Below are 26,010 nucleotides of genomic sequence, written 5' to 3' on the forward strand. Positions count from 1 at the left end.
ATGGAAGCCTAACCTTGTTGACTTTGGCGCCGTCGAGGTAGCAAGCCCTTGTTGGTCATAGTGATTGTGGTAATTGAATTAATACTCGTCAGAATATTGGAAGCCAGGCAAAATTAAGATATTCCATTCCGGGCGTCTTGATATGGTCTAAACGAGGTCGGGTAAGAGAATTTGTCTGCGATGCACTTTGTGCTCCAGGCCACGATATGCGGCCTCGAACAACAAGACAACAGAAGTCATGGTCACACGACGTGCAACTTCCAAACTTGGCAATTCTCATCTCCCAAAATTACATCAAATTTGGAATTCAATGTAATACAAGGCTGCCTAATATCCCTTCATACCTCCGATAGTTTGAGAAAACTAGGCTCCAAAAAACTCACTGCTAAATTTCATTTTGGGACATCTACTCCGTAGTTCACTACCTAGGTTTATGATGCCTTTGCTACTAATTGCGTCCCATCGTTGCCTTGTGGGCAATCTAATCATGCTGCAATAGTGCGTGGCATGATATTCCAAATGATCCGGAAGTCGGAGTTCGTGAGAAGGGCCTTGCCTCACGAGCACGAATGATTGATGAGAATACGAAAAGAAGAAAGATGCGGAAGGGTCCGAAGGGCATGACGGGCCGGCATTGATAGTAGTGACGATCTTGAGATGAGAAATACCGATAAGCGGAAGCAGCACTTTGGCCATGAAAACGTGATTTCTCGGACATGCAGCTCCCAATAACCCCAGAATGGGATGGGATGAGAGACCAGCCCCGCGGAACTGAAAGGCCGCGATAATTATGCGGGAGGCAATACTACTGCATCAACGGCATTCAATAGAATGTGCGAGATGACGTCCGGTAATATGGATGAAGAATTGAGGCTGGCGTCATGATAATAGCCGGTGAAAGCACTCGCTGGAACCCAACCCCAAGTTAAGCCAAATCCCGGAGACGAAGCTGAAGCTGCTGAACGCTAGATTAACAATCAATAAGTGCCACGTTGAGCCCTGGGTTGCACCTAATTTTAGAGACTTGAAAGGGACTCTGCAGCAGGATTATGTAGTACTTCGTAGGCGATACTGGGAGGAGCAGCGTCAGTTTTCCAGAATCGCAATCTCCTTCAACAAACTTCATTTGATTTGGCGCGGAGCTAGCAATCGTGCGACGTCGAGGTCTCAGACTCGCTGCAAGGAATCGGCGACGGAAACAATCCGCCGGTCGCTATTGGGTGAAGGCGGAGGAGCATCCTCACTGGTAGCCATTCTCAGCGAGCTTTTATTCTCGATCTGTACATACGAAAGGAGCACAGGCACGTAGTAAAAGTACGGAGCAGTTGCCTCCCTTGCACTTGCACTTGCAAGTTGCAACCCCTCCAGGCTTGTGGGTCGTGCTGGGCTGAATGAAGACTGCATGCCGACCACGTGGACAATTATTACTTCGTACTTCTGATGTGCTCCGAACGAAGGAAGGTAAGTGGAGGCATGTACATGTACGTAGGTAGGTAGGTACGCAGCAGCTATCGCCTGTCCTCAGACCCGATGCGGACATAGGTATGACCACCGGTGCAGCGCATCATGATCACCATCGTATCGTCCGGAGATTCCCGGAGCGCCTCGCTATCAGGAGTATTCGTGCTTCGTCCGTGGGAAGAACAAAAACTCCGTGCTGTGGAGATAATTAGACAAGGCCTTGTATTGACGTCGATCCCCGGGTCATGAAATGAAAAGAGCTGCCCACGATGCATCGATACCGAACTCGAGACCTGTGCCTGGGGACCAGCTAGGGCCGGGGGATCTGCCCGCTTTGCACACTGCACTGCTCAGGATCTGCTATTAGGCAAATATGGAAAGCTTCTTGAACTCGTGGCAGGCCAGGATGCTCTGAAGCTGGATCCCACGACAACCCGATATCAGGTCTGGATGCGACACTTGCGCAACTGACCTATCGCCCAGCCAGGGTCAAGGTATTCTGCCGCGGTCCTAGACCTTGCGTAGCTCAGCAGTGTGGGATAAATATTAGACCGTGGGTAGACGGCGGCGATGAGGACATGGAGGAGTAGTTAGCTGCAAACTACTACGTACTGCCGAGAAGCTCTCAGGCTATGATGGGAGGCGGTTCGGAGAATAACAAGAAGATCTCCAGAGTGGCGGCTCGCCCAGTCAAGCAGTCGACAGTAAGAAATCGCCTATAGTTTGGTATCCTCTATAAGGCCACGCGAGACCGTGGATAAATCGATCGAAGCACATGCGACAGGATAGTGGATACCCGACCAGGAGACCCATCTTGCGGCGGGTGTGTGCCATCAGTTTGGGTTGGCGTCCTGAATAATCGCTGACTTGTAGATGCCATACATACCCGTACTCGGCACAACAGCAGCAGCAGCAGGAGTAGCTGAGCTTGAAGGAGTACTTTGTACCAGGTTGCAAACGTACAATTAAAACCTTCTTTTCTTTTAGGTTTCCCTCAAGGCCTCAAGGCCCCACGCCCCCCACATTGCTGCCAAATGGTGGATTCGTGGTACTGTAGAACACTTCCGACGGGTCTGGCCCAGTGGTGTTCAAAGGCTACGTATCCTACTCCGTAGAGTTTGAACCGTCTCGCTGGAAACCTTGTTGCGACTCGTTGCGAGAGCGGGAGATATTTGATAGAGAGCAATCGTGCGGCTGGCATGTAGGAACGACGTGGATAATAATAATAATAATAATAATGAACAAACGCCCTTCTGCTCAGTTCTGTACTTTGTTCTTCGTATTTCGTAAGCTTCAACCATTCATTTTTATGTAACCCTCGGACTGAGACACAGAGCTAACCTTAGCGTCTCCATCCACAGTGCCCCTATGATTCCGAATGCTCCGTACTCCATCACGGAAGCGCCCCTCGAAATGTCGAAGGTTGGGCCAAAAGATAATCCGAATGCTAAATCCAGACTCCAGAGCCCAGGTTCCTTCAATACTTCGTACTGTATTATTGCCTCCCACGGCAAATAATGGAATCACGCTCCGTGAAGCCGGGGAAAAAGTCGCACACTGACATCCTCTACGCATCGTCCGTTGTCGCTGATTCCTTGCTACTTGCACTCCTTCGCTCCTTCAGATGCACAAGAACAATACTCCATACACCAGCAGCGAAGTCTGACTGTGTGCCCCCTCTCTCACAGGCCAACATCGCCAACAAGTGGTCCATCTGATGCTCCCCGTGGCCTCCTGTCCCATGGTCGTGATCCCATCCTCAAGGGTTCCATGCGCGTGGCATGCGTGCAGTAGCCGTGCGTTCCCGTCAGTGACATTGCATTGGTCCAAGTCTAAAAATATCCATCCTGGTCGAATGGCTTTGCAGCGCACCGCTGTTGTCAAGTGTTCTGTCGACTCCTCCACAAGCTAAGATCTCAGAGACCACAGAACGTGCGCTGCAGTTTGAAACATCCGTCTTTGCTCCCCTAGCTCGGACGCTGGCCGCAACCACCCTTCGACGTAAGGACAAAACCATATGGGATGAATCCAACGTCCGCACCGTTGGTATCCGTACCAGACGGACCACTGCTATTGGCTCTCGCTTCCAATATCCCAATTGAGGACTAGAAACAGACCAGCTGAAGTCACTTCGCTCGATTATAGTTGTGCCAAGCGTTTGAAATTCGATTTCCATGAGGCCCTACAGGCATCAGCTAAATTGATGGGATAATAAGATATATGTCCGCCCGTAGTTTGCTATATCGTCGCGTGTGAGCCGAGCTGCTGGGTGAGCTGTGGGAGATGGCCATCTAAAACCCTGTGCTATCGCCTTTTAAGTTATAAATATTAGATTGTTCCTCTGGATAGCTGGATAGCCTACCTACCTAGATAAGTTACCTACATGCTCGCTGATTTCCTCTACCTGCCAAATCCCTGTTGTCTCCAAGCCTCACCCCCCTACCAAGGTACATGCCTATTTCGCTATCAAAATTCATGCACACAGGTAGCCAGTATACTTAGGTACATGTACTGTACAAACGAAGATGGAGGTCAAAACACATTCGGAGTACGGTGCACGTACGGACTAAATTGATCGACGAGTTCAGCAGCGATCAGGGGTGGACAATGTGGGGAATCCACGGAGTCCTTCGTATGATCGTTTTATTGACCAAGGATGATTGAGTGACCAGTGACGATCCACAGCGACGTCAATAATAATAATGCAGGATTGAGTTCCCAGGCCTTGTACCTTAATTTCCAAACCCATCCATGATTTCCATGAGTCAGCGGCGCAACCGTAAGACCGTGAGACATGTACCAATGGGAAGAAGAGAACTACGAGGCTTGACCGTGACAGTCAAGTATCAAGTAATGAATGACGGATAAGGCGCCCACACGACAGAGGCATCCTGGAAGTGGACAAGAGAGACGCATGGGCATTGGACGGTGAAGGCTGGTGCGCAGGCAAAGGGGAGGGAGTCCTGTATCATTATTGACTCGTTAAGCCCGTTGACGGAGGCTAAGAAGCGGCAATCACAGAGTGAGATAGCCCCAAGATCGAAGGTTGCTTTGCATCTGGGTAGCTACTGTATCGAGCTGCGGATGGCGAGTGAGGAGAGCCGTGGAAGACTTCGGCTTGGGGGCCGAAAGTATAGCCAGCGCGCTACTTCTCCCACGAGAGTGCAGCGGCCAATACCAACGCCCCATATCGGTACATTGCTGGTTCTTACTCTGTATGTTGATCCATGTGGCCACTGCTCAGCGCTGGGGTGTTTTCGCTTCCAGACAGACATCCACGTCTCCTCCAAACCTCGACTAGTCCTTGATGCCCCAAGGAGATCGCTGGCTGGCCCGTAGCGCGACACTAATTTGACTATCGAACGCTGATGAGGTCTTGCGGTCTTGCTACAAAGCGCCCAGATGCGGGTGATGTGATGGCCTGCGGAGGCTGATGTGGGCGAACTGCTTCCATGCTGAGAACCGCCGGGCAGGATATTGTTGCGCTTCAATGCTTCAGTCCCTCCACTGCCAGCCGGTTGCAATCGGCTCGTGGCTCATTGTCTGTCTCAAACGCCCAATCTAGGAGCTCTCAAAAGGTCCAGCCTGCTACGAGGCTTAACCTGTCAGCGGTTTAGCTGTGTTGTACCCTCTAGCTGATAGCTGATAGCTGATAGCCCGATAGTCAGACGGTTAGAGCCCAGTGCAAATTTTCCGGCGTGCTCCGCCAATCTCCCATGCGCTTCTAAAACCTCTCCAGTCCTAGAGGCTGTCGTCCAAGACCTCCAGCCAGTAGGCAGGCCCACGGATGAGGTATGGAAGGGGCACTGAAGAGGACTCTGGGGGGAACTTTAGGACTAGCTTTCAACAAGCCTGGACGCTCCACTGGCATGGCACTGTGGAAAGCAGCAGCGTAGTATACCACCTTCAGAACCACAGAAAGATGGCGGCAAGAGAGCCAAGGATGCCCGCGTTGAATAATAAGGTATGCCAGGGCTTGAGCTGGCCGCTGGGGCGCTGACAAGCATCAAAATCGAACTTCCCAGGGGGTGGTACTGAGTGGTCCACGGCGTTGCAGAGGTGAACCTCCAATGTTGGCGGTCTCCAGGACTCACTAAAGTAGATCCATACCACTGCACTTGAAGATCTCTCCAGTCTGATATGATATGCTTCTTTTCAAGCTTCCTTATCTTCTTTGCCACCACCACCATTCCCCGCCACAAATAGCTTCCTGAAACCCGGTGGATGGTTGGCCTTTGGTTCGAAATCTTGATCGCCTTGGATCATACTTCTTTTTATGTCTTACTCTTTGTCATCGGGGTCTAACGTCGTCTTCCCCTCCTGCAGGTGCAATACGGAGTAGCCCACCTTAAAAGATCGTTGCGAGTGGCGTGAAGCAATATCCTCCCATTCGCCGTTCCTCTCACGGCGACTCACTCTCACACTCTCACAAGAACAAGACTCGACTGGTCTGTCCACTTGCAAATTGGTATAGTCCCCACTGTCGCAGCCCAAGCCACAGACCTGTCGACAAAGGGTCTTGCCTCATCTTGCTTCAAGACACAAGACACATTTGCTGGATTCCCCTGATACGGGCGCACAGCTGGCCGTGCTGTTGCTTCTTCCCGCCATCCTATCAATCGCCACTCGTCGGCCTAGTGATAGTGCTAGCTTCAATCGACTTCGCGTCGCCTTCGTCACCAGTTTTTGAATGCGATTGAACGAGTTGGCCACTCGAAGCCATTTCCAAATCCACCATCGGGGGTTGAAATCAGCACAAGACACGAGCATCTCGAAATCGAGTGCATTTGAAGCGAGCCTGCCAGTCGTCACTTAACGAAGGCGCGCCTTTTTCACCTTCAAACCCGTCCGTTGTAATTTCATTCGAATGGGACGAAACCGCAATTGATGGCAGTCTCTGTCCAGACACGATTCTCTTCGAAGCCAGGAATGTGGAATCTAGGAGATCCACCGAACGCGTTCTCATCCACAGGAGCAGATGCCATATCAACTTCTTTGGCGTATCAATATCCCATACCAACCTCGACCTTTGAGCCTTCCTCCAATTTGATTCCCAACTTCCATCACCCTTCGTTGGGACACACCCAACCTCATCCAGCTTCCCAAGGCCAGCCGGTATCTCCTAACTTCAAGAACCCAGGACATCCGACGGCCCCTAAGTCAACAAAGATTAAACGATCGATGTCAACTCCAAATGTGCGAGGGCAAGCCACTGCGGATGCTGCTGCGCTCGCATTATCAGCGGACAAAAGAAGGAATAAGCTAGGCTACCACAGAACTTCTGTCGCATGCGGTGAGCGCCCAACCAGTTGGATAGAATCGCTGGGACCGCCTTTAGAGAAATAAATAACTGACCGAAACAGGCCACTGTCGTCGGCGGAAGATTAGATGTATTCCAGCACCAGGGGATCCACAGAATCGATGTTCCAATTGTATCAGGTTGAAAAAGGAATGCAATTTTTTCCCTGTTGACCAGCATCCGCAGCCAGATCCAAGACGTAGGGATTCCAGGACTCAAAATGGACCTGGGGGTCCATCACAGTCATCATCACCTACAACGTCATCCAGCCATATCCCAGAAATACCATCCAATTTGCCCTATCCGCCGCTGAATATGCCTCCAATCCAGGATCTTGGAGGCCCACAGATGAAACGACAGAGGACTGAGAGCTTTTCCCCGGAAAATAAGGGTGTGAAGTCGTTGAGCTCTGGCAACAACTTCCCTGACAAAGTTGCAGTGGTCACATCATCGCGGAACTTTGACTACAATCATGGCGCCACCAACTGGATGGCCCCAGATGCTTCACCTAGCATCAAGCATCAAGCAGAAATGCCGCAATCGTACTGGCGACCAAACCCGCAAGATTCACCTCTCACGCCCGCCTTCTCACCGTTTACTCCTAGCTTACAGATACCACCCCCACAGAACTGGGCGGCGCCTCAAGCAGAGCCTAGCCCAAGAGACGATTTATCCTGGTCTGTCCCTCAGCGTTCAATCTCGTATAGCAACTTGGAAGGTTTGCAAAACCACCAGCAATATGCGCCTTATACTCAAGCCCCGTCGAATCCCGTCCTAGATCATTATACCACCAAACCCCGCGCTCACGGCATGTACCCACCCCCACTAGCAACACCATCAAGCGGTATGATACCCCCAAGCGTACCTTCAGCTGCGAACGAAACGCTCCCTCACCCCCAATCCGCAAGTCCTCTGCCCGCAGCAGGATACCAGAGCTGGCAGCAACCATACTCGTATCAAAAGCCAGCTGGCTCCAGCAGCGAAGGGTATGGTTCCTGGACCACACCCAACGAGGCACTTCCTCGTCCGCTAGCTTTCGCTGGAGATGTGCATGCATCGGCTCCAACTTATGGCTACGGAGAACCCACGGCGGGAATGTATTATCCAGGCCAACAACCTCCTCCCCCTTCCGGACATCCAGGTCGATGAGAAGGAAACAAACGTAGAAGTGCCGTATAAATTGGCAGCATGAATTACACACACTACATACTGGACTTCGCTTAGATGTGCTCGGAGCTAAGAAATAAGGGAAGAAATTGACTGGTTTCCTCGATCACATGCCGAAGAGGGCTACACAGAACCTGCAAATGGCCGGCATTCCCCCAACAGTGATTTTGGTGCAAGAAACAGAGGGTTATAAGGACAGCAGACACAACGAGCAGACCGAGATGGAGACCAGGGGAAAACACCCAACAGCAGGATTGAAATGAGGCGTCGCTGCTGTATATTGTACATTAATGACACTTACGAATCGCTATGAAGACCCGGTCTGGGGGAAAGATAATGGTGCTACGGAAAACGAGCGGGATATATGGGGTTCGAGCTTTGCTACGGAGTTAATTCGAATAACAAGGGTGGGAAAGGCAAAACATTAACTGGTTTGCGAAGGAAGAAAATGGCAGCATGGCCGGTGCATTTAAGATGATGAAGGATGTTTGTAATGAGCTCCATAAGAACAAAGATGATGCGGTTTGATCCAAACGCGCTTTCCTGACCTGATCCGGCTCCCTGGTCGTACTGACCCCTCTCCAGCCTTTTAGTCTTAGCATTGGGTTTTCTATGCCTGTCCCGGTAGTATCTGTACGAGTACCTTTTGTAAACGTCCTGCCGAATTATAAGGCATAGCCTAGAAACATCACTATGCATGTAGCATCACGCGGAAGCTGCAATGACGATAGTATAAACCAATCGTTCGATGTCTACCTCCGTAATCGCAGGTATCCCACCTAACACGACTATTACGGGAATTTGTTTAGCCAGTTCTATCACTCAGTCACATGATGTCAAGCAAAACACCCGCTCGCCCCCGCTGCGGTCACCGCCAGATCTCACAACTTCTTCCTCGAATTCCATGCAAACTGACGGACGAGCCATTTGTTGTCTTCCTTATTACTACCTTCCGTATATGTACCAAGCCAATCTATTCGCCAAACACCCACAGCCCTGAGAGCTGCGGTTCGCTTGTTTATCTCCCGCGTATGTCGTGCTCGCGGCGCTGACCAACCCCACGCCGAACAAGCAAACAGGCAGGAGATCGGGGCTCATTCCTGGCTTGCAAACGAACCCAACGGCCAGTTAGTACTCGCAAGGCGTCAAGCCAGGCAAGATGGCGCTGCTAGGTCATCTGGCAGGCATGTTCCAGGTAAGGCTATGCTGTACTTCATTACCACTCAAGGACAGCGGCGCGCTCACCTATCTTTTACCCTCGTCCGCTGCCCCTCTCAAGACCCCTCTTAGAGAATCCAGCATGGAACTAATACACGCGCTCCAGCCTCATCCTGAGGACCATCTGCAATTGAGACTTCATCGTGCGCGGTCGGTGGTTCTTACAGCTGAGGAGTAAGTCCTCCCCCCTCCCCCCCCCCCACGTCAAGAGCCACAAGCTAATACTTTGCGACCAGAATGGTTGAAATCCGCGCCGCACAACGAACCTTCGAAGGGGCATACGTTCGCACAGCGCTGGGACAGTTCTCCTTCGCGCTGGTGGTCCTCAAGATTTTCACGGCGGAGTTTTATTCTATAGGCGCCCTGTTCGCGACATATGGGGCGGGGGTATTGCTTGTGAGTATGTATAGGAGATATGAGGGGAATCAACAATTTTTCAGCGAGGTGGGGGATGATGGGTTGGGGAAGAAGCGGTTTAGGACGAGTGGGAACGCGGTGGTTGTTTTGACAGCGTTGACTGTCGGAGCTTATGCTAGTTTGGTTGCGTTAACGCTGAAGTTGGGAGATTAATGGGTAATATAGAAGGAAATACCGAATATGGCCTTCGACACGGGAAGGAGAGAAGATATGGGGAGGAAGGTAAGCCTAACGCTTGGGTTGGGTAACCTTAACTGGCCAAGTGGGCTATACGGCATGACAGGCCTTGTCGGTCTATAAAGGTTGGGGCTATAAAGGTTGGGGCTATAAAGGTTGGGTCTACCCACCATCTCTCTCCCAGGTAGGGGAAAGGGTCGCAAACGATCCCTATAAAGTTGGTGGTCGAAGTGATTCTCATAGAGAATATATGCTACATAGCTGGCTATATGATGGGAGCTCGTTGTCAAGGCATGGATGGTAATCAAGAGGCCGCGAACGTCTACCATGGGATACAAGCCACGAAGCTCCAAAATTACAAAATTAATTGTAAGATCAAGCTATATACCGATATTTTATTTAAATTATGAAACAATGGTCTGTCGTCGTATATCATATTGTATACATTTGAGCACCATCTGATCTCAACCCAGATCCTGGCATTCGAGTGATTGATCAACATGTTGGGATAGAGGTCTCTTGGACCCTTTCCTGAGACCCACAGAAGGGCACATAGGGTGAGATATACTCCTACTACTTCTCTAATTTCTCTTGCAGAACCGACTTCAAATATAACAACCTCCGCACCAACTACGAAGTACACCCATCACCTAGCTCTGTTCCATACTCTGCTACGGCGGCTTCTTCCCCTCATTCATCAAAGATGCTGTTTACTATTTGAAACAAGTCGACCCTGAACCAACTAGGATGTGGTTTCCAATTTTCGTTTATTTTGCCTCCGTGACTTGCCTGAGTTAGTTCAGTGGGGTGTTGTTGAAGCGGTGGTGATATGTCCATTCTGGGGCTTGATGGAGGGGTTATTTGCCGCCGAATCTCCAAATCACTTTCCCTTACTTGAACCCTCTACTGTAACCACAGGCTGGTATAAGGTTTTGGCTCTAGATTTTTATTACGCTGTATCTTGAGCGATCGAGCAGATTTATTGATCATTCGTTGATACCTAGTTACCTGGATACAAGCAACCCCTTTTTGCAGTGTAACACTTCAACCAAGTTTCATATCGCTGTTTCAATACCCCGCGCAGAATATATAGTTTTCTTTTACCCTTGGCTGTTCAAGTTTCGTTGCACCTCGAACTCTAAGGGTGAATTCCATCATCCTGCTCGTTCTTGTATGCTTTCCACTTAAGAGAAGCAAGGTCACATTTCGTTGCATTTCGAACGTTTGGGTGAATCACTATCACTTTCTGGTAGTTGCAGCTGTGCTACTACAAAGAGTTTAACTATTTTGAACTTAACTCGAGGAGTGCTTACTAGATCTCTGTGTAGCACAGTAACTATTGCACTTTGAGTGTTAACCTAATGCTCCTCTCTCCAAATTAGATCAAGCTTACTGATGCTATTGGATCTTGACCAACTTAATGGAGCCTCTCTGTTCTTCGCACCTGCCAAGGACTAAGAGAAAGATATGGTTTCGTTACATCTCGAGCGTCGGTGAAGAAATCCACGTCTGGCCGTTAAATGACTATGTGTTTCGTTGCATGTCGACCGGTTAGCGGATTTTCTGGTTGTCCACTAGCCACATATACCATTATTTGTTGCATGTCGACCGGGTTAGCGGATTCTTTGCTTGTCCACTAGCCGCCTACCGGTAGATACGCATATCATAGGTATCTTTCGTTGCATGTCGACCCGTCCTCGGTTATATTTCCTAGCTACCCCAAACGGGTCGTTGACTGGTTTGTATCCACCTGTGTACCTAGGTACTCTAAGCTTTGAAGACCCCTCAGTGTGGTGAATATTGAACTGGATTGCATTTGCAACCATTATGTGAATTCATTGTTGTTTGAGCATTTAGGAAAGAGTGGCACGTGTTGTTCAGAAGCCGCCCAGGAGAGAATAATTAATATCAAGTGCTATATTTGCCCTCCCTTCCGCATGTTTTTCTGTCGATATTTAGAAACTTGGTGGTGCCTTGCACATGAACCTATTTGGAGGACAAAAGACTATCAATTTATATTAGAGGAACTGTGGGATTGAGTGAAGGGTATTAATACAAGAATAGAGAATGCCATTGATTTAAGACACATCCTTTTCACAGCCTTTTCTTAGCTTAGCTCGATGCTATGTAGTCTCCAGCCCTTAACTGATTGGTGTTGCTAGGTAGAGTAACCATAATAATAAGACTGATCTCAACGTGCTTGCATTACCAAGCCTCCCAGAACTCAAAGACACCGATGTCTACATAGACTCGCTTGGTAATGATTTCAGAATCAAGGCTATGGACGTGGCTCATGATGATGGCGATGACAAGAACAATATGCAGGGTGGTTGCCTAGCACGGAATCCAACGAGATAATGGGACACGATTTACTGCGTCCTTGCCTCGATTTAGACTGCAATGCTAGAGTCGGTTTCCAATTTCCAGGATATTCAGGTACTGTGAGTGATACGACCCTGCATCCTCAGCTGCACTATATAGCACCTTGGTGATTCCGCCAACGGCAAGCACTAGTTCGTCTATTTATTACAACGGCCTTTCTTTGTAAGCTTACTTGTCAGACAGCCCTACGGGGTAGGCGGAATACTGTTGGGTTTGACTAAAATATTGAGCTGGTTCATTCAAATGTGATAACATTGTACTTCTGTAATGGACATGTGCTTTGTTGGATAAATGCAAGATTCTAGTCCTTAATGGTAAGCGTGGCTGCCTGCAGTTTGTCACTGGCCTCCCGACTTCATAGTGAATGCAAGAGGTAGATGAATTAAGACCCGACCTCAAGTCAAGAGTCCCACGCCATGAAGCTCGAGATCATTAGCTGAACTGCGGTAATTCGGCATTCTGCGCTCCTCCGGCAGCAAGGGATATATTGTTGCGTCTGATACAGCTGGCGAGAGACTGGACAGCGCATATCGTTGTTGCAGTGCAGAACGGAACCCCTCCGCGGCGTTGCTTTAGAGTCGAGAGGCTTGGATGACGCTGTACTCGAGTAGATACGATTCGCCGAAACACGACGAGGCTAGATTGGGGGCGGATCGTGGCACAGCTGCTCGAGTCCTGGATGGAGTCCTGTAGGAGAGTCCTGGAGAGGCAGCGGGGTGGCGGGGCAGTAGAGTTGAAGGGGCTGAGTATTTGCTGTGCTTAACTCTTACTTTCTTGTGACTAGTACTACTAGTACCACAATTCGATCGCCGTGTAGCACTTGGGCCGAGTCCGGTCAAAAGCTTCAGGGAATCGTCTGCTGGAGGAGCTCGTGCTTGTAGCAGTTATTTCGCATGAATGAAGAGCGAGACTCCTCCGGAGCACGAAGCAAGTTCGGCGTCTCAGCGCAAGGGGCTCCGGTGCTGTAGGGCGAGAGAAGCACGAGGGCCGGCCAACACCACGCTGGCGGCCCGCGAACAGTATGCATAAACAAGAGTAGTACGGAGTAGTGATGGAAGATATCGATACAAGCAGTCTCATATCATGTCATCCTGTTGCTCTCTGGTCATCAGGCTGTGGATCCGGCGGAAAAAGAAGAGAGAAATGCAGCACAGCCACAATTATCGAGGCTCATCCAGCACTACTGGGCTCCGTCGGTGTTGTCAGCCAGGGGAACAGCCTGTCTTCGAGCCTTGGGCCCTGAGCCGTGGACCTTGGAACTGGGCCCCGAGGTCTTGACTCTTGAGAGGTCGAGGGCTCCAAAGCTTCAGTTCAAGCCCAGCCCTGCCCTGTTCTTCCAGGTCACCGACTCACCGCGCCGCCATCATCGTCACAGCAGCAATCCAGGTCCCGTAAGGCGTTCTCTGGTCTCTTTTAGTGTTATCGCTTAGCGGCCATCACCAACATCTACAGCGATGGCGGCGTTGCTTCTTCCTTCGTGTCTCCCCCCTTCCCTTCTTCTCTCCTTCCCTCCCTTCGTCTGTGTGCAATTCATTTAATTGCTTGCAATTGCACGTTTCTAGGAGCCCGATACTCTATCAATGAACCTGGCCGTTGTATAACACCCCCCAATAGCCGCCGCGACGTTCCGCTCTGGCGCGTATTGTTCCTCTCTATCTGGTCGCGCCGCACCGCACCGCACCGCACCGCCGCCGCAAACCCACCGATTATTATAGCGCCCGCCCTACGACCCCATCTCCATCATCTCCATCCCCATCCCCATCTTCCAGGTTACACACTCAGACAACATGAACCAGATATCGCCGTATGCTTCTTGACAGCACCATTCTCCCCCCGATTTGTCTTCGGCCCGGCCAGCACGGCCATATCAATCCATTTATATATCTATTCTCGTTCCTGGGGACGACATAGCCTCCTACTCTTGTTTTGGCCCCCCAGTCATGCAGATGTCGTCCACAACAAAAACCACTTCTGCCTCCGCTTTCGTTGACCCTCAAGATCCCCAAGAGTTCCTTGGTGACCTGGAGCTGAACGAAAACGATCCCCAATTGTACTCGGCCCTCCTCGATAACAACCATCTATCGCCCTTCCACCCCTCTCACAATACCAGCAACTCAGCAAGCCCTTCCAACAACGTAAATAGCACGCCTGGCGAAAGCTATTCCGAATATAGTCCCTACCAACCGAGCGATTTCAGCGAATTCGACCAGTTCCTTGGTGTGGACTTCGACGCCGGTGTCCAGAGAACAGACTCCCTCCCCTCGAACCTCGCGGGCAAAGTCTCATATCAGTCACAGAACTCGGACCCACATCTGCCAGACGTTTTAGCCCAACTTGAGCGCAAAGCGCCCTCTGATACGCTCACGGCTTCGACATATCCCCTAAGTCCGATACATACAAGCTTGGCCAACACACCTTCTCCGGGGGCTGCGGTCAATGACATAAACGCGGAAGCGACCATCTCCCAGCACGAGCTGAACAACGACCTATACAAAAAACCGTCACAAGAGCCGGATACTGTAGCGCCAACGGGCCAGTCTGCTTTACAATTGACTCCAGATCAAAGCGGGAGCAGTCATACCAGCGCGGAGGGTTTCAAGCCGGGTACTATGGCCGACCTTGATCGGAGTCCACATGTTACCGTGTCGCAATGGGAACACGGTTACGGACAGAACCAGGGCGGTCCGTTTGTACAGCCCACCGCGGGCTATACCAACATGGAAGATATTGTGCCTCAAGCATTAGGTCAAACTAATTCACCCACCTCGCCATTCCCTGTTTTCCGTGAGGACGATGGATCGTGGAGATCTAATGACAGGACTGGTCAAGCTGGATTAGACCCAGAAAGCCGAGGACTGGTTTCAAACGAGGAAATGCCGACGTTGGGTGAACAAGAAGAACAGCGGCGCATCCTTCACAAGAATATCGAGGTGCAGGAATGGAGATCGCAGGCAGGCGGTAGCAGCGAGGGCGAAGATGAGCAACCAACCCAATCATACTTCCCTCTCAATAATCCGAATTGGTATCAGCAATCGGAACCTCGTGCCCATCAAGATCCGGCTGAGGAGGACAATGACATAGCTCCTGTGGATGATGCTGCCAGCATACGTGAGAATAAGTTAGTCGAGGGCCAGGTCTACTATCATCCTAACAACATCGATCTCACCCAGGCCGACATTGAATTAATGGGCCAGCCTCGGCAATGGTATGACCCTCCATCAGTGCCTCATATAACGACGACCATGTTCCAGCCTCAAACGGCCAATGATGCTATCAGGGAATTCAGATTCCATGCGGACACCATTTCTATAGCCTCAAGGGCGGCAACGTGGGGAACTCGCCGGCGTAGTGAGCCTAGTCTCGCTGATTTCGACGCTGTTTCAGATGGTAGCTTTCTGAAAAAGCTGGCCATTAACAAACCAAGGGAGGGCAATCGGACGCGCCACAACAGCATTTTTGACCAGGGACTTGACCGTTTAGCCAGTATCGTTCGTAAAAGGAGCGACAGTAGACTCAAGCGAGCTCATAGTGCCCAAAATATACCCGACGAAGCGCAGAGCCCAGTAGACACGAGTTATAATAACCAAGGAAACCTTGCTCCTCCGCCACGGACTTCAAGTTTTGGCCGGCGACAGACGCCGACCGCCAACACCGCCTCCGCGTTTGCGGCAATGGCAGGCCCGCTCGCAGCTGTAGGGGGTACAGCGCATGCACGCAACAGCTCTTTCAGTGCAACCCCAACGTCACCCAAAAGTCCGAGTCACCTTGGCTGGCCGAGATCGGTGATCAAGCGCAATAGAAGCAAGAGTGAATTAACTTTACCGCCGGAAAACCCCCCACAGACGAGCCTTGTGAGTTTGTGGAGAGGGCATGGAGGCCCTCCCCTTCCAACCCTGGCTTCGCCTCCTGTCGATGCGGAGGTTAGACAGCCAGAAATGAGACAAGCGGAGGTCCATGACCAAGATGACGATGAGGATGATGAGGATGAACAAGGAGACGACAGCGACCCAAAGGTAGAATCTGGAGAACCTATCATCCCAAACTATGAAGGATTCAAGGTCCACGTTCGACGGCTGAACCCTGATATGGACTCTCGATACAATTGGCTTGTGAGTAGGATCGCACATCAACAGGAGATTAGGTACAAGAATTTGCTTGACCTGAGAGTTAAGCATTTTCAAGCTGTCGGAAACCGCAACTGCTCAGCCGGCCGTCACTGTCTCGCTTTGGGAGGGAGTACCACTTTGTTGGATGCTAAAGGAAACCCTCGGGAGCCAGACCAATCCGGGCTTGGCTTGCAGCTTGTAACTGATTTCTCTGACGATGACTCAAATCCCGGAGAAGGTGCTCTTACAGATGACACTTTTCCTCAGGGTGTCCCAGTGCCTCCAACACGCACTCTGCCGGCCGAGTTTGAATGCCAGCTCTGCTTCAAATCTAAGAAGTTCCAGAAGCCATCTGATTGGACAAAGCACGTGCATGAAGATGTCCAACCTTTCACCTGTACCTACGATAAATGCAAGGAGCCCAAATCCTTCAAGAGGAAAGCCGATTGGGTCAGACATGAAAATGAACGACATCGGCATTTGGAATGGTGGATATGTCAAGTGGAAGACTGCAAACACCCTTGCTATCGCAAGGACAACTTCCTGCAACATCTTGTCCGGGAGCACAAACTTCCAGAGCCGAAGCAGAAGACCAAGGCTGCGATCAAGAAGGCGCGGCTGACCGAGCCAGCCTGGAGGATGCTGGAGCAGTGCCACCACGAGACTCAAAACCGGCCACAGGACGAGCCGTGCAAATTCTGTGGGAAGTCCTTTGCAACGTGGAAGAAGTTAACAGTGCATCTAGCGAAGCACATGGAGCACATTAGCTTGCCTGTATTAAAACTGGTGGAAGCGAGAGTTGTGGATGCAACCACCATCATCAGCCCTGTCGAGCAAATTGTGACACCAATCACGCCAATCACAAGAGCTAAAATGGAGTCCTCGAGCCCGTTCAATATGGATAGTGTTTCACCTCATATGCCTATGAATCCGCATTTGGCTTCATCAGGATTTGTCCAGCCTGTTGCATTCTCGACCGCTGGGCCAACTGGAAACTATGGTTTACAACCAGCAGCAACTTCGGAAGCCATGTACAACCAAAACAACATGTACTCAAATCCCAATGCATTTAATATGCACCACATGAACCAACCACGCGTGTTTGGATCGTTGGATGCCAGCCACCTTGATCATGTCAACCAGGGCCAAGCGTTTAGCTCCGCTGATACCGGATTTATGCAATCTAAAATGGACCAAGCTCCTGTATATGGATCTCTGGACACAGACTTCCCTCACCAGGTCCCAGCCCAGAATTACAATCCCAACCATGCTTCTGGATTTTCAATGAATCAGGATTTCACGTCTGCTCCACCTACTGTATCACAATATCCAACCACGAATGTCCTAGGTATCAATAACGTTGAATTCGCCTTCGATCCGATGCCAGACCAACGCCAAAGCTACCCACAAGTTCCAATGAGTCGCACTCCTGCAAGCAACTCTTCTTACGGCCACCCAACCCCCAATATACCCTTTTACAGTCCACAATGATGTACTGCCCGTCGAATTCTTGTTTTCAGCGTACGATTTATTTTATAGATATCCGGTTATGACGATTTCCATTTGCGATAGATACCATGATGCATATGTCACTATTTCTTCATGTCCAGGCAGGGGCTCGGGGTAGATTATGAATTCAATGAAGGCGTTACATTATTGGCAATCAATTTTGGAACTTGTTACCAGTATAACATTACCCACCTGTTCAAGTTTTGTCCTTATATAGGTGTTTTTCGTTGTGAAGTAGGACGTCGGCGATATGGCTATAGAATACATAAGCCTCGTGGCGATTTATAAACCATAAACTTCTTGCGGAGCATATGATGATAGTTGTGACATAAATGATTGTGTTAATATCACCTACGTAGCAACCTTCCCTACCTAGTGTCCGATAGCATTGTTTATTGAACCGGGAGAAAATATACGTCAGCCTAAGTAAGACGATAAAGTAGGCCAGCAATGGCGATGCGCCAATAATATAAATCATACAAAATAGTAAATTTAAAGACATGAGCCAATGTTTTGCTTTGGTAATTACATGGATGAAGTGCGAGCAAACGTGCTAGCGGACAACTACAATCTAAGACCCAGAATTTTACCTCGGTACGTACCGAAAGGCGTCACCACCATCGTGTGTGAGCCACTCTTTCAGCGCGCGAACATCTCCGTCCAAAAGTACAGTTGAAGCAGATTTCTGCACCAACATCTCCTTATTCACGATGGAGAGGATATTTCATCGGGTGGTTTGTCAGGGGTTCAGTCGAGACAGCTACCTCATCGTTGCCTCGTCAGTTGCAACCACCCTCGCAGTCGTCGCCCTCGCAAAAACCATCCAACCCACACCCAAAAAGATCATTGCCAGCCCGAGGACTACTGTTCTCCCCAGAGTCTCTCAAGAAGAACAAGGCGAACTGCCTTATCCCCCTGACATCTTCCCTGGCGCCAGGGACGTAAATAGTCCGGTACGTATGATCACGTGTCATCTCTCTATTTAATTTGACATAAAACGGTTGCCTGACAATCATTTAGTATGGATCGATCAGAGTATATGAATGGGGTCCATTGACCGGAAGAAGGGTGCTCCTCCTCCATGGCATCAGCACGCCTTGTATCTCACTCGGCGGGATTGCCAACACACTTGTCTCCAAAGGCTGCAGAGTGATGCTCGTCGACCTCTGGGGAAGAGGATACAGCGATAGTCCCGACCTGCCGCACGATTCTCGATTGTACACCACGGAAATCTTACTCGCCATCACCTCATCCTCCGTAGCATGGACACCGGAGGGGTTCAGCGTGGTAGGCTACTCACTAGGCGGAGGCATCGCCGCTGATTTCGCCGCGCATTTCCCTGCACTGGTGAAGGGGCTTGTATTGCTTGCTCCAGCGGGGTTAATGCGCCCAGAGCATTTCGGGTGGAGCAGTAAACTTCTCTCCTCTGGACTCGTCCCAGATCCCGTGCTGGAATGGATTATCAGACGGAGGTTGACGGGCGGTCCTCCCAACACTACCACGGCGCAGAAATTGATGAAGAGCAAAAGCAAAGCTACCCCTGAAGCTGTCATTGCTGCGGAGGAGATTAAGGATGCTGATACCTCAAACTTTAATAGTGTGCCGCTGAGCAAGAATCGACCGAATGTTACGGTTGCTAGTGCGGTGAAGTGGCAGATTGCCAACAATGAGGGGTTTATTAGGAGTTTTGTTAGCTCCATTAAGTTTGCTAGTATTTCGGGGAAGGCGGAGGTGTGGAAGTCGTTGAGGCAGTTGGAGGAGAAGGTTTTGATTATTGCGGGCAAGACGGATCCTATTATGTGAGTTCCCCTGATACCAACTAAATTTGTGTGGTTTTTGTTGTTTGGATAAGTATACTGATGCTCTGCCCAGTGTGCCTGAAGAGTTGCATGATGATGCAATTGAAGCTATTGGAGCGGAGAATGTCGAATGGAGGGTCATTCACGGTGGTCATGAATTCCCTATTACGGTTCCTGAGTTGGTTGTGAATGAGATTAGTGAGGTTTGGGGGTTATAGAGCAACTAGATGGTATGCACGCTATGAATAGAACTAATGACAAGATGTTGTGAGATTGGAATTTCTATCACGATTTTCCTTCATCACATTGCGTTGCTTTCGAATGAGTAGCTCTTCATATTTCCCCCCTCCCCCGGGAGTTACGATCTACACCTTGGTAATATCTTCATGCTGAGGATGGATAGATTATTTATAGCAATGAATGACCGATCTCTATACTTCGGAAGCGGGGCCGAAAGTTACAAAATAACGAGATTATAGTTGGAATCACACTATTTTCTTATATCCGATTAACGCCGGCTTACCCACCACACCCACCTTTGCACTCAACTTCATGAACATACCTAGGTACTTAATATCTCAACTTCATTTCCAGATCAAGTTCCTCAGTCTCTCAACCGACCTTTTTTAATATTGACACGGAATCTAGCTCAGTATGTCATCGCCTGTAGCCACGGTAGGCATCCTATCCATTGGAGAAATGGGGATGGGTATTGCGAAGCTGCTTATCGCTCATAACTTCAGAGTTGTCACCAATGTAGAGGGACGGAGGTACGTCCAAGTGATTATCTATTATCTGCGATTGATTTTAGATTCTTGTTCCCACTTCGAGATCTTATGAAAATGTAGGCTGTAGTCTGCCCAACGACAAGCCCGGTTGAAGATTACCCAACCCGCTCCTGACCTTCATGTCATGTTATTCTCTTTTTGCTCGTTCTTATGACAGGTATATCTAGTGATTGTCCTCCAATCCGTATATTTCTAAGTGTTCTATAAACTAATAACCGCATCAGCGAAGATACCCGGATTCGGGCTCAGAACGCAGGAGTCGAGATTGTCCCAGATGACACCTCCCTCGTTGCAGAATCCGATTATATCCTCTCCATCGTCCCTCCCAGGGACGCCTTCTACATAGCAACCAGAATCAGTGCAGCATTCAACGCCCGCTCACCACCAAAAGCCACGCCCCTGTATTACCTCGACCTGAATGCCATATCTCCCAGCAGCGCCCGTTCCATCGCCGAACTCTTTACCACCAAATCTCCTTCTATCAAATTCCTCGACGGCGGCATTATTGGCGGCGCACCACATCCCAAACCGGAGGCTTCATCTGCCCCTCCAAATACCACAACAGTCTCCTCCCACCCACCTACAACATCCACCTGGCAAAAGCCCAGTATCCCCATTTGCGGGGATATATCCTCAGTTCCCGCCTCCTTTAGCAACTTATCGGAAACTCTCGGACTCAACCACATTTCCGACGAAATTGGCATCGCTTCTGGCCTGAAATGTTGCTTTGCAAGCCTGGCGAAGGGCTTCACGGCGCTGTGTATCCAGTCTTTTACTACAGCGTCGAATTTAGGTGTTTTGCCTTTATTGCTGGGGGAGTTGGAGCAGAGGATGCCTGGGATGATGAAATCTGCGGGAGGAGTGACGGGAATGCCGCCGAAGGCATATCGGTGGGTTAGGGAGAGTAAGTGATATATTGTTTTACTTTTCCTGTTGTTTTTTACTTCCTCGTAACCTATCCCATTGATTTATGCTGTTCCCAAAAGAAAAGGAGGGTTCTCAGCACTGAGTTCCACTCCTCCCTTTCCCCCCTTCCTCTGATTTCCTATCCCCTCACACCAAAGCATACGAGCAGCAAAAATTAACATATCCCTTCTCCCAACGCACAGTGGAAGAAATATCCCAAACCCACGCCGAAGAGGGCGGTTTCCCATCGTCGTCCTCCAAAACTCCAAGCACCGGAGGCATTTTCACAGAAATCGCATCGCTTTACAAGGTCGTTGCCGAAGACACCATTCTCGGAGAAGAGAAAACTGAACGCAGGAAAAGAGGTCGTACTATTGAGGATGTGGCAGCTGCCATGGGGGAAGGGTTGGCTGCTAAGAGGAAGAAGAAGGAATGATTGGAGGTGGGGATGAGGATTGGTGGTGTTGGGGAATTGACATAAGTACCTAGGTAGATTATCAGATATCGTATTAAGCTTTTAGACACACGTAAAATCGAGTCGGTTTTACCGTAGAGATTCCAATAGTACTGCGTAAGACAAAGCTTCCCCAGCTATCCCTCACAAATGTTGATTTTGGATATCTCCACAATAAACCAACCATAGCGTTCCACTGTGTTGGTATCAAAAAGCCTCTACCATTGCACAACCCTCAGAATAACTCACAAAACCTACCTATCCATTCATAACCCATAACTCAAGCCCCCCTTTCCTCTCGTAATCCCCTCCACTCGAACTCCCAATATCCCAACATCCCAACTACCATACATGTCCGATCGCCACCCTCCATAACCTCTCCTGTCCAACCGCGCGCACAAAAACGCCCAAAGCCGTAAACCTACCCAATAAACACTACATCGAACATCCCGGGCTGCATATCATTTTTGTACCCACTTTGCTGCGATATTGCCACGTTGGAACCGAGGTGTTGGGTGGGCATGGGGTGCGTGTGGGGCAGCATCCAACAACACTAATTGTTGGATTGGGAACCAACGGAATCACGATCGCAGTATTGCGTGGTATTAGATAATATGGTGGTGACGCAGGTACCAGTAGGGGTAGGGTGAGGTAACGGTACGCTGTGGTGGATTGGTTTGGCTGAAAGTAAGATTGATGGCTTGGGATTTCTATAGGGAAGGCAAAAAGCAATGGATGGAAAAAGGGGGACCAAGTTGGGAGAAATGGCATGTGAAGATTTTCCAAGCGGATTATCATTTTTGGTGGCAAGGCGCTGGGAACATGTTCAGTTGTCCTGATGACGGAATAAGAAAACGAGGATGGGGCAGAGGGAGAGAGTGCTTGATTAAATGAACCGAGTTCATGGAGGAGTTGGGTCTGTCTGTGGCCGACGTCCTATTAATACCTATCTACACCGATCCACCACTTCCCACCGATGCTCAAAACAATAATACGCCGACGCTGATGCTCGTCAAGGAAGGTCTGTGTAGGCGTAAAAAACAACACACGCAAAAAAATGGTATATCCATTAAAACATCACAACTCCCTAAGTTTCATGTATAAAACTGTCGTGCCACATCCCTTTGATTTTTATTTTCTTGATATTTGATGGATTATCTTTGTATGGTGGGTCAATTGTATGTACGTAAGCGTGCAATATCTGATTGTCAGACAGAGGCAGAATTGACGGATTGATCACTGATGGGTGCAAAGCCCTGAATAATAACACTCCAAGAGGCCGGGCGCGTGCGCGGGCTCTCGAGGGAAGTACAGACTCGTGGGAGTACTATACTTTCCCTGGCCTGTTTCGAGGGGGAAGTGACCATGGTTTGGCTACCACAACCTATATTATCAAACTGTTAGTTTATGCCACTCCATACAAGGCGTGAGATGTAGATGGGGGAACTCACCTCTCCTTCACTGTATGCCCAGAAATATACAATCATGCCCACCAGATAATATAACGCCGCATTGGTTGCCTGGTACAACAGAGCAGAAACCAGAATCGTCATCGGAAGCACCACCAATCTCGCCTCAATACTGCGGTGCAACCACGACCCGGCCAGTAATCCCAGCGGCCATTCCCACGCAAACATAAAAATCCCAGCTATCACATTGATGGTTTGCAATATGGGGAAAGGCTTCACCGCTCCGTCGAGGTTCTTGGTTAAGAAGTCCCAGAAGATTTTGGGCCAGAAGTAACCGTGGACTCCAGCTGCGACTTGGTCTACACAAATAAAGTTAGCAGGGGGGAGGCGAAACATTGGGAGAGAAAACACATACAGGCTGCAGCCGTGAGGATTATCAGACGGGCCCAGTGGTTCTTGATAAGCTTTCCCATGATTCCGAATATTCCAGATATCCTTTCAAGTTCCTTGCGCTATCCTCCTTCTGAATCCCGTTTCGTCCGACTTCCTTCTTCCCTATTTAAAACTCTCCAAAAGGCACCAAATGTCGAATCGAAGGGTTTGAATTAAACGGTAATACTGGGACGAACAAGAAAAGAGCGTCGAAGGGTTGTTGCGGGGCAAGTATCCGAACCGGCGGAAAGTCGAAAACGAAAGAATAGATTTGAAGAAAGGAATGCTACGGACAACTGCGGCGAGTGCACAGCAGCTGGTCGAGTAGGTAAGACCCGTTCACTGGGTCGGCGGCGGGGGGGGCGATGGACTATATCTCTGGGCCCCAAGGCCGGGCTTTTGCTGGGCGACAGCAGACGGGATCCCAAGGATCCGCCTTCACGTTTGGATTGTATCAGACACCGGCAGCCGGGGGTTTCTTCTTCTCAGCCGATCGGGATGGTATGTTTCGGGGGGAACAGACCATGAAGCGGGTTTTCAGATTTCCTCTAACAGTGGACATCCGAGCGGCGGGGAGGGGACTGATGGAAGGGCAATGCAATTCAAGGTTTGGAGGGAGGCATATGGAACGTGGTGGTCTGGGTCCAGGAGGTGTATCTGGAAGGGGTAGCGTGGTAGAGTGGTAGAATCAGGATAGACTCCGGGCGAGGAAGATTGCCTTTGAGGAATTGGGAGCGTGGGTGGGGGAACAGAGTGTCGGATCTTCGATATGAGACGTTTGGGAAGTTTTGGGGAGGGTCTGGGTGATACAAGTAGCGAGGAGGGGATCTTCAAGATGCGGGAACCCAAGTTTAAGGATAGCCAGGGCCTGCAACAGCGCGACCAGGGGGAAGGCATGTTAGAGCTCTTTCGGGGAGGCCATTATTGCATTTATTAGTTCGTACCGTCTGTCCGCCTGTGACCTGCTGGTACCATGATGTGCCCATGATGTACATGTACATGGGAGACACCAGCGCGGGCAGAGCACGGCCAGTACCAGCGCCCAGCGAGAGGCGTACTAACGGGTCCCAAGGTACAACGGGGGGACTTGCGAAGAGGCAATATTCCCAATGGACCACGCCCGCAGGTGCACATTAGCCTATCAGACGCATATAGAACAATGGTCTCTGGAGGGTGGGCGGCAGGTCGAACAATGAGGCAGTCGACGACGCATCTGGATCCAGCGATTGGGCGGCGGCGGGGTGACGGTGGATGGCGGGCGCGTAGAGGAATACGGGCGAGAGAGCGAGAGAGCGGTAGAACACACAGAGCACTCAGAGCACTGAACTTGGATCGGGCACTTGCAGAGCCGAGATGCACCACGCGGGATGCTAGGCAGCATGTGGGTTAGCGGCGCCATGGGGTTCCGGTCAGGGGAGGCTAGGCGGTTTACGGAGCATTTCTTGTTTCTTCGTCTTGGCTTCATTGTTCATTTCCTACACCTCACCTCACCGTCTTTGCAAATAACTATTTAGCATTGCAACCTCCGAACGTACCACCCTATTACCAACCACCAGGCCATCCCATGAATCGTCTCTTGGCCCATTATTAATCACCGCACAGAAACATCCTCATCTGGTCTTCCATCCGATCCGACTCCTTGGCAAGGGATAGCCTTCGTGACATGAGACGAGGCCCGACGCCGGCCGGTTTGAGAGCGCAGAGATCAAACCGATGGTGTCGGAGTTGCACCACAGACTTGCCCACCATCAATAGATGCATAAGACTCAACAGAACAGCACTCGCTGCTCGCCTGGCAAAGACACACCACAATGCTTACTGATCCCGAGGAAGTTGTACGATTGATTGATCGGGGCCTGCTTTGGGTCTAACCGGCCAGGCCCGCCGTACACTGCCTCTCCCCAGCCTCCCGTTGAAGAACAGCAGTGCGACCCCCGACGCGCGACTATTCAACGGATTGGGGTTGCAAAGAATAGAAGCGGTCACAACCAATCTCGACTTTTGCGGGGATGAGTACTTCGTATCAGGAGCAGAAGCCAGGCTTGGGTGGCATGACCGTCCTAGGAGAAAGCCAAGTCGTCATTTCTCTCCGCTCCGCTTTAGCGACGCCATGGTTTGTTCCTCAAAATAATCCGTATGCGCACCATCTGCTGAGGCTTCGCTCTCACTCATTATCACAATCACAATCGCCAAATCGATAGTTGCTGCGGGGGACACTACGTACAATATGTAGTGAGTGACATGGAAATTCTGCACCTTGCGCCGCCATCATCACCTCAACCCTCAGGCCTCAACGCGGGCCGCTGGGCGGAAAGGCTTTACACCAGTGAGCTACGTAAGCACGTAGTATTCTCGAGCGGTTCCTCTCCTCCTCTCATTGGCGACGCAAATAGATGGCCGGCACGTGCAAGGCCCCCTGCTCAGCCACCGCCATGCAAGCGCCGGGAGCTGTTCTCGTGTGTGAGTGCTGCTGAAGTACTGGAGTA

The 26,010-nt window shown here is 50.2% G+C and overlaps 6 protein-coding genes across 6 annotated transcripts; 5 read left to right on the forward strand and 1 right to left on the reverse strand.

The window, feature by feature from the left end:
- Window positions 1–6,348: 6,348 nt before the first annotated feature.
- Window positions 6,349–7,909, forward strand: BP5553_06121 (Zn2 DNA-binding protein; the record flags this gene model as incomplete). The annotated part of the gene is made up of 2 exons (XM_032014744.1): window positions 6,349–6,754; window positions 6,825–7,909. 2 exons carry the CDS (start codon window positions 6,349–6,351, stop codon window positions 7,907–7,909), a joined length of 1,491 nt encoding a protein of 496 aa, XP_031869425.1.
- A 1,177-nt stretch (window positions 7,910–9,086) lies between these two features.
- On the forward strand, window positions 9,087–9,715 carry BP5553_06122 (Uncharacterized protein; the record flags this gene model as incomplete). The annotated part of the gene is made up of 2 exons (XM_032014745.1): window positions 9,087–9,319; window positions 9,382–9,715. 2 exons carry the CDS (start codon window positions 9,087–9,089, stop codon window positions 9,713–9,715), a joined length of 567 nt encoding a protein of 188 aa, XP_031869426.1.
- Window positions 9,716–14,061: 4,346 nt separating this feature from the next.
- BP5553_06123 (C2H2 and C2HC zinc finger) lies at window positions 14,062–17,718 on the forward strand (the record flags this gene model as incomplete). Its single annotated transcript, XM_032014746.1, has 1 exon — window positions 14,062–17,718. The coding sequence occupies one exon, from the start codon at window positions 14,062–14,064 to the stop codon at window positions 17,716–17,718; it is 3,657 nt and encodes a 1,218-aa protein (XP_031869427.1).
- A 728-nt stretch (window positions 17,719–18,446) lies between these two features.
- BP5553_06124 (uncharacterized protein) lies at window positions 18,447–19,753 on the forward strand (the record flags this gene model as incomplete). The annotated part of the gene is made up of 3 exons (XM_032014747.1): window positions 18,447–18,689; window positions 18,757–19,535; window positions 19,609–19,753. The coding sequence occupies 3 exons, from the start codon at window positions 18,447–18,449 to the stop codon at window positions 19,751–19,753; spliced, it is 1,167 nt and encodes a 388-aa protein (XP_031869428.1).
- A 436-nt stretch (window positions 19,754–20,189) lies between these two features.
- On the forward strand, window positions 20,190–21,665 carry BP5553_06125 (6-phosphogluconate dehydrogenase C-terminal; the record flags this gene model as incomplete). Its single annotated transcript, XM_032014748.1, has 3 exons — window positions 20,190–20,305; window positions 20,548–21,227; window positions 21,433–21,665. The coding sequence occupies 3 exons, from the start codon at window positions 20,190–20,192 to the stop codon at window positions 21,663–21,665; spliced, it is 1,029 nt and encodes a 342-aa protein (XP_031869429.1).
- A 1,345-nt stretch (window positions 21,666–23,010) lies between these two features.
- On the reverse strand, window positions 23,011–23,565 carry BP5553_06126 (Uncharacterized protein; the record flags this gene model as incomplete). Its single annotated transcript, XM_032014749.1, has 3 exons — window positions 23,011–23,067; window positions 23,135–23,451; window positions 23,508–23,565. 3 exons carry the CDS (start codon window positions 23,563–23,565, stop codon window positions 23,011–23,013), a joined length of 432 nt encoding a protein of 143 aa, XP_031869430.1.
- Between the last annotated feature and the right edge of the window lie 2,445 nt (window positions 23,566–26,010).

The sequence above is a fragment of the Venustampulla echinocandica genome, assembly GCF_003357145.1.
Source record: "Venustampulla echinocandica strain BP 5553 chromosome Unknown scaffold_3, whole genome shotgun sequence".
Classification (NCBI taxonomy): domain Eukaryota; kingdom Fungi; phylum Ascomycota; class Leotiomycetes; order Helotiales; family Pleuroascaceae; genus Venustampulla; species Venustampulla echinocandica.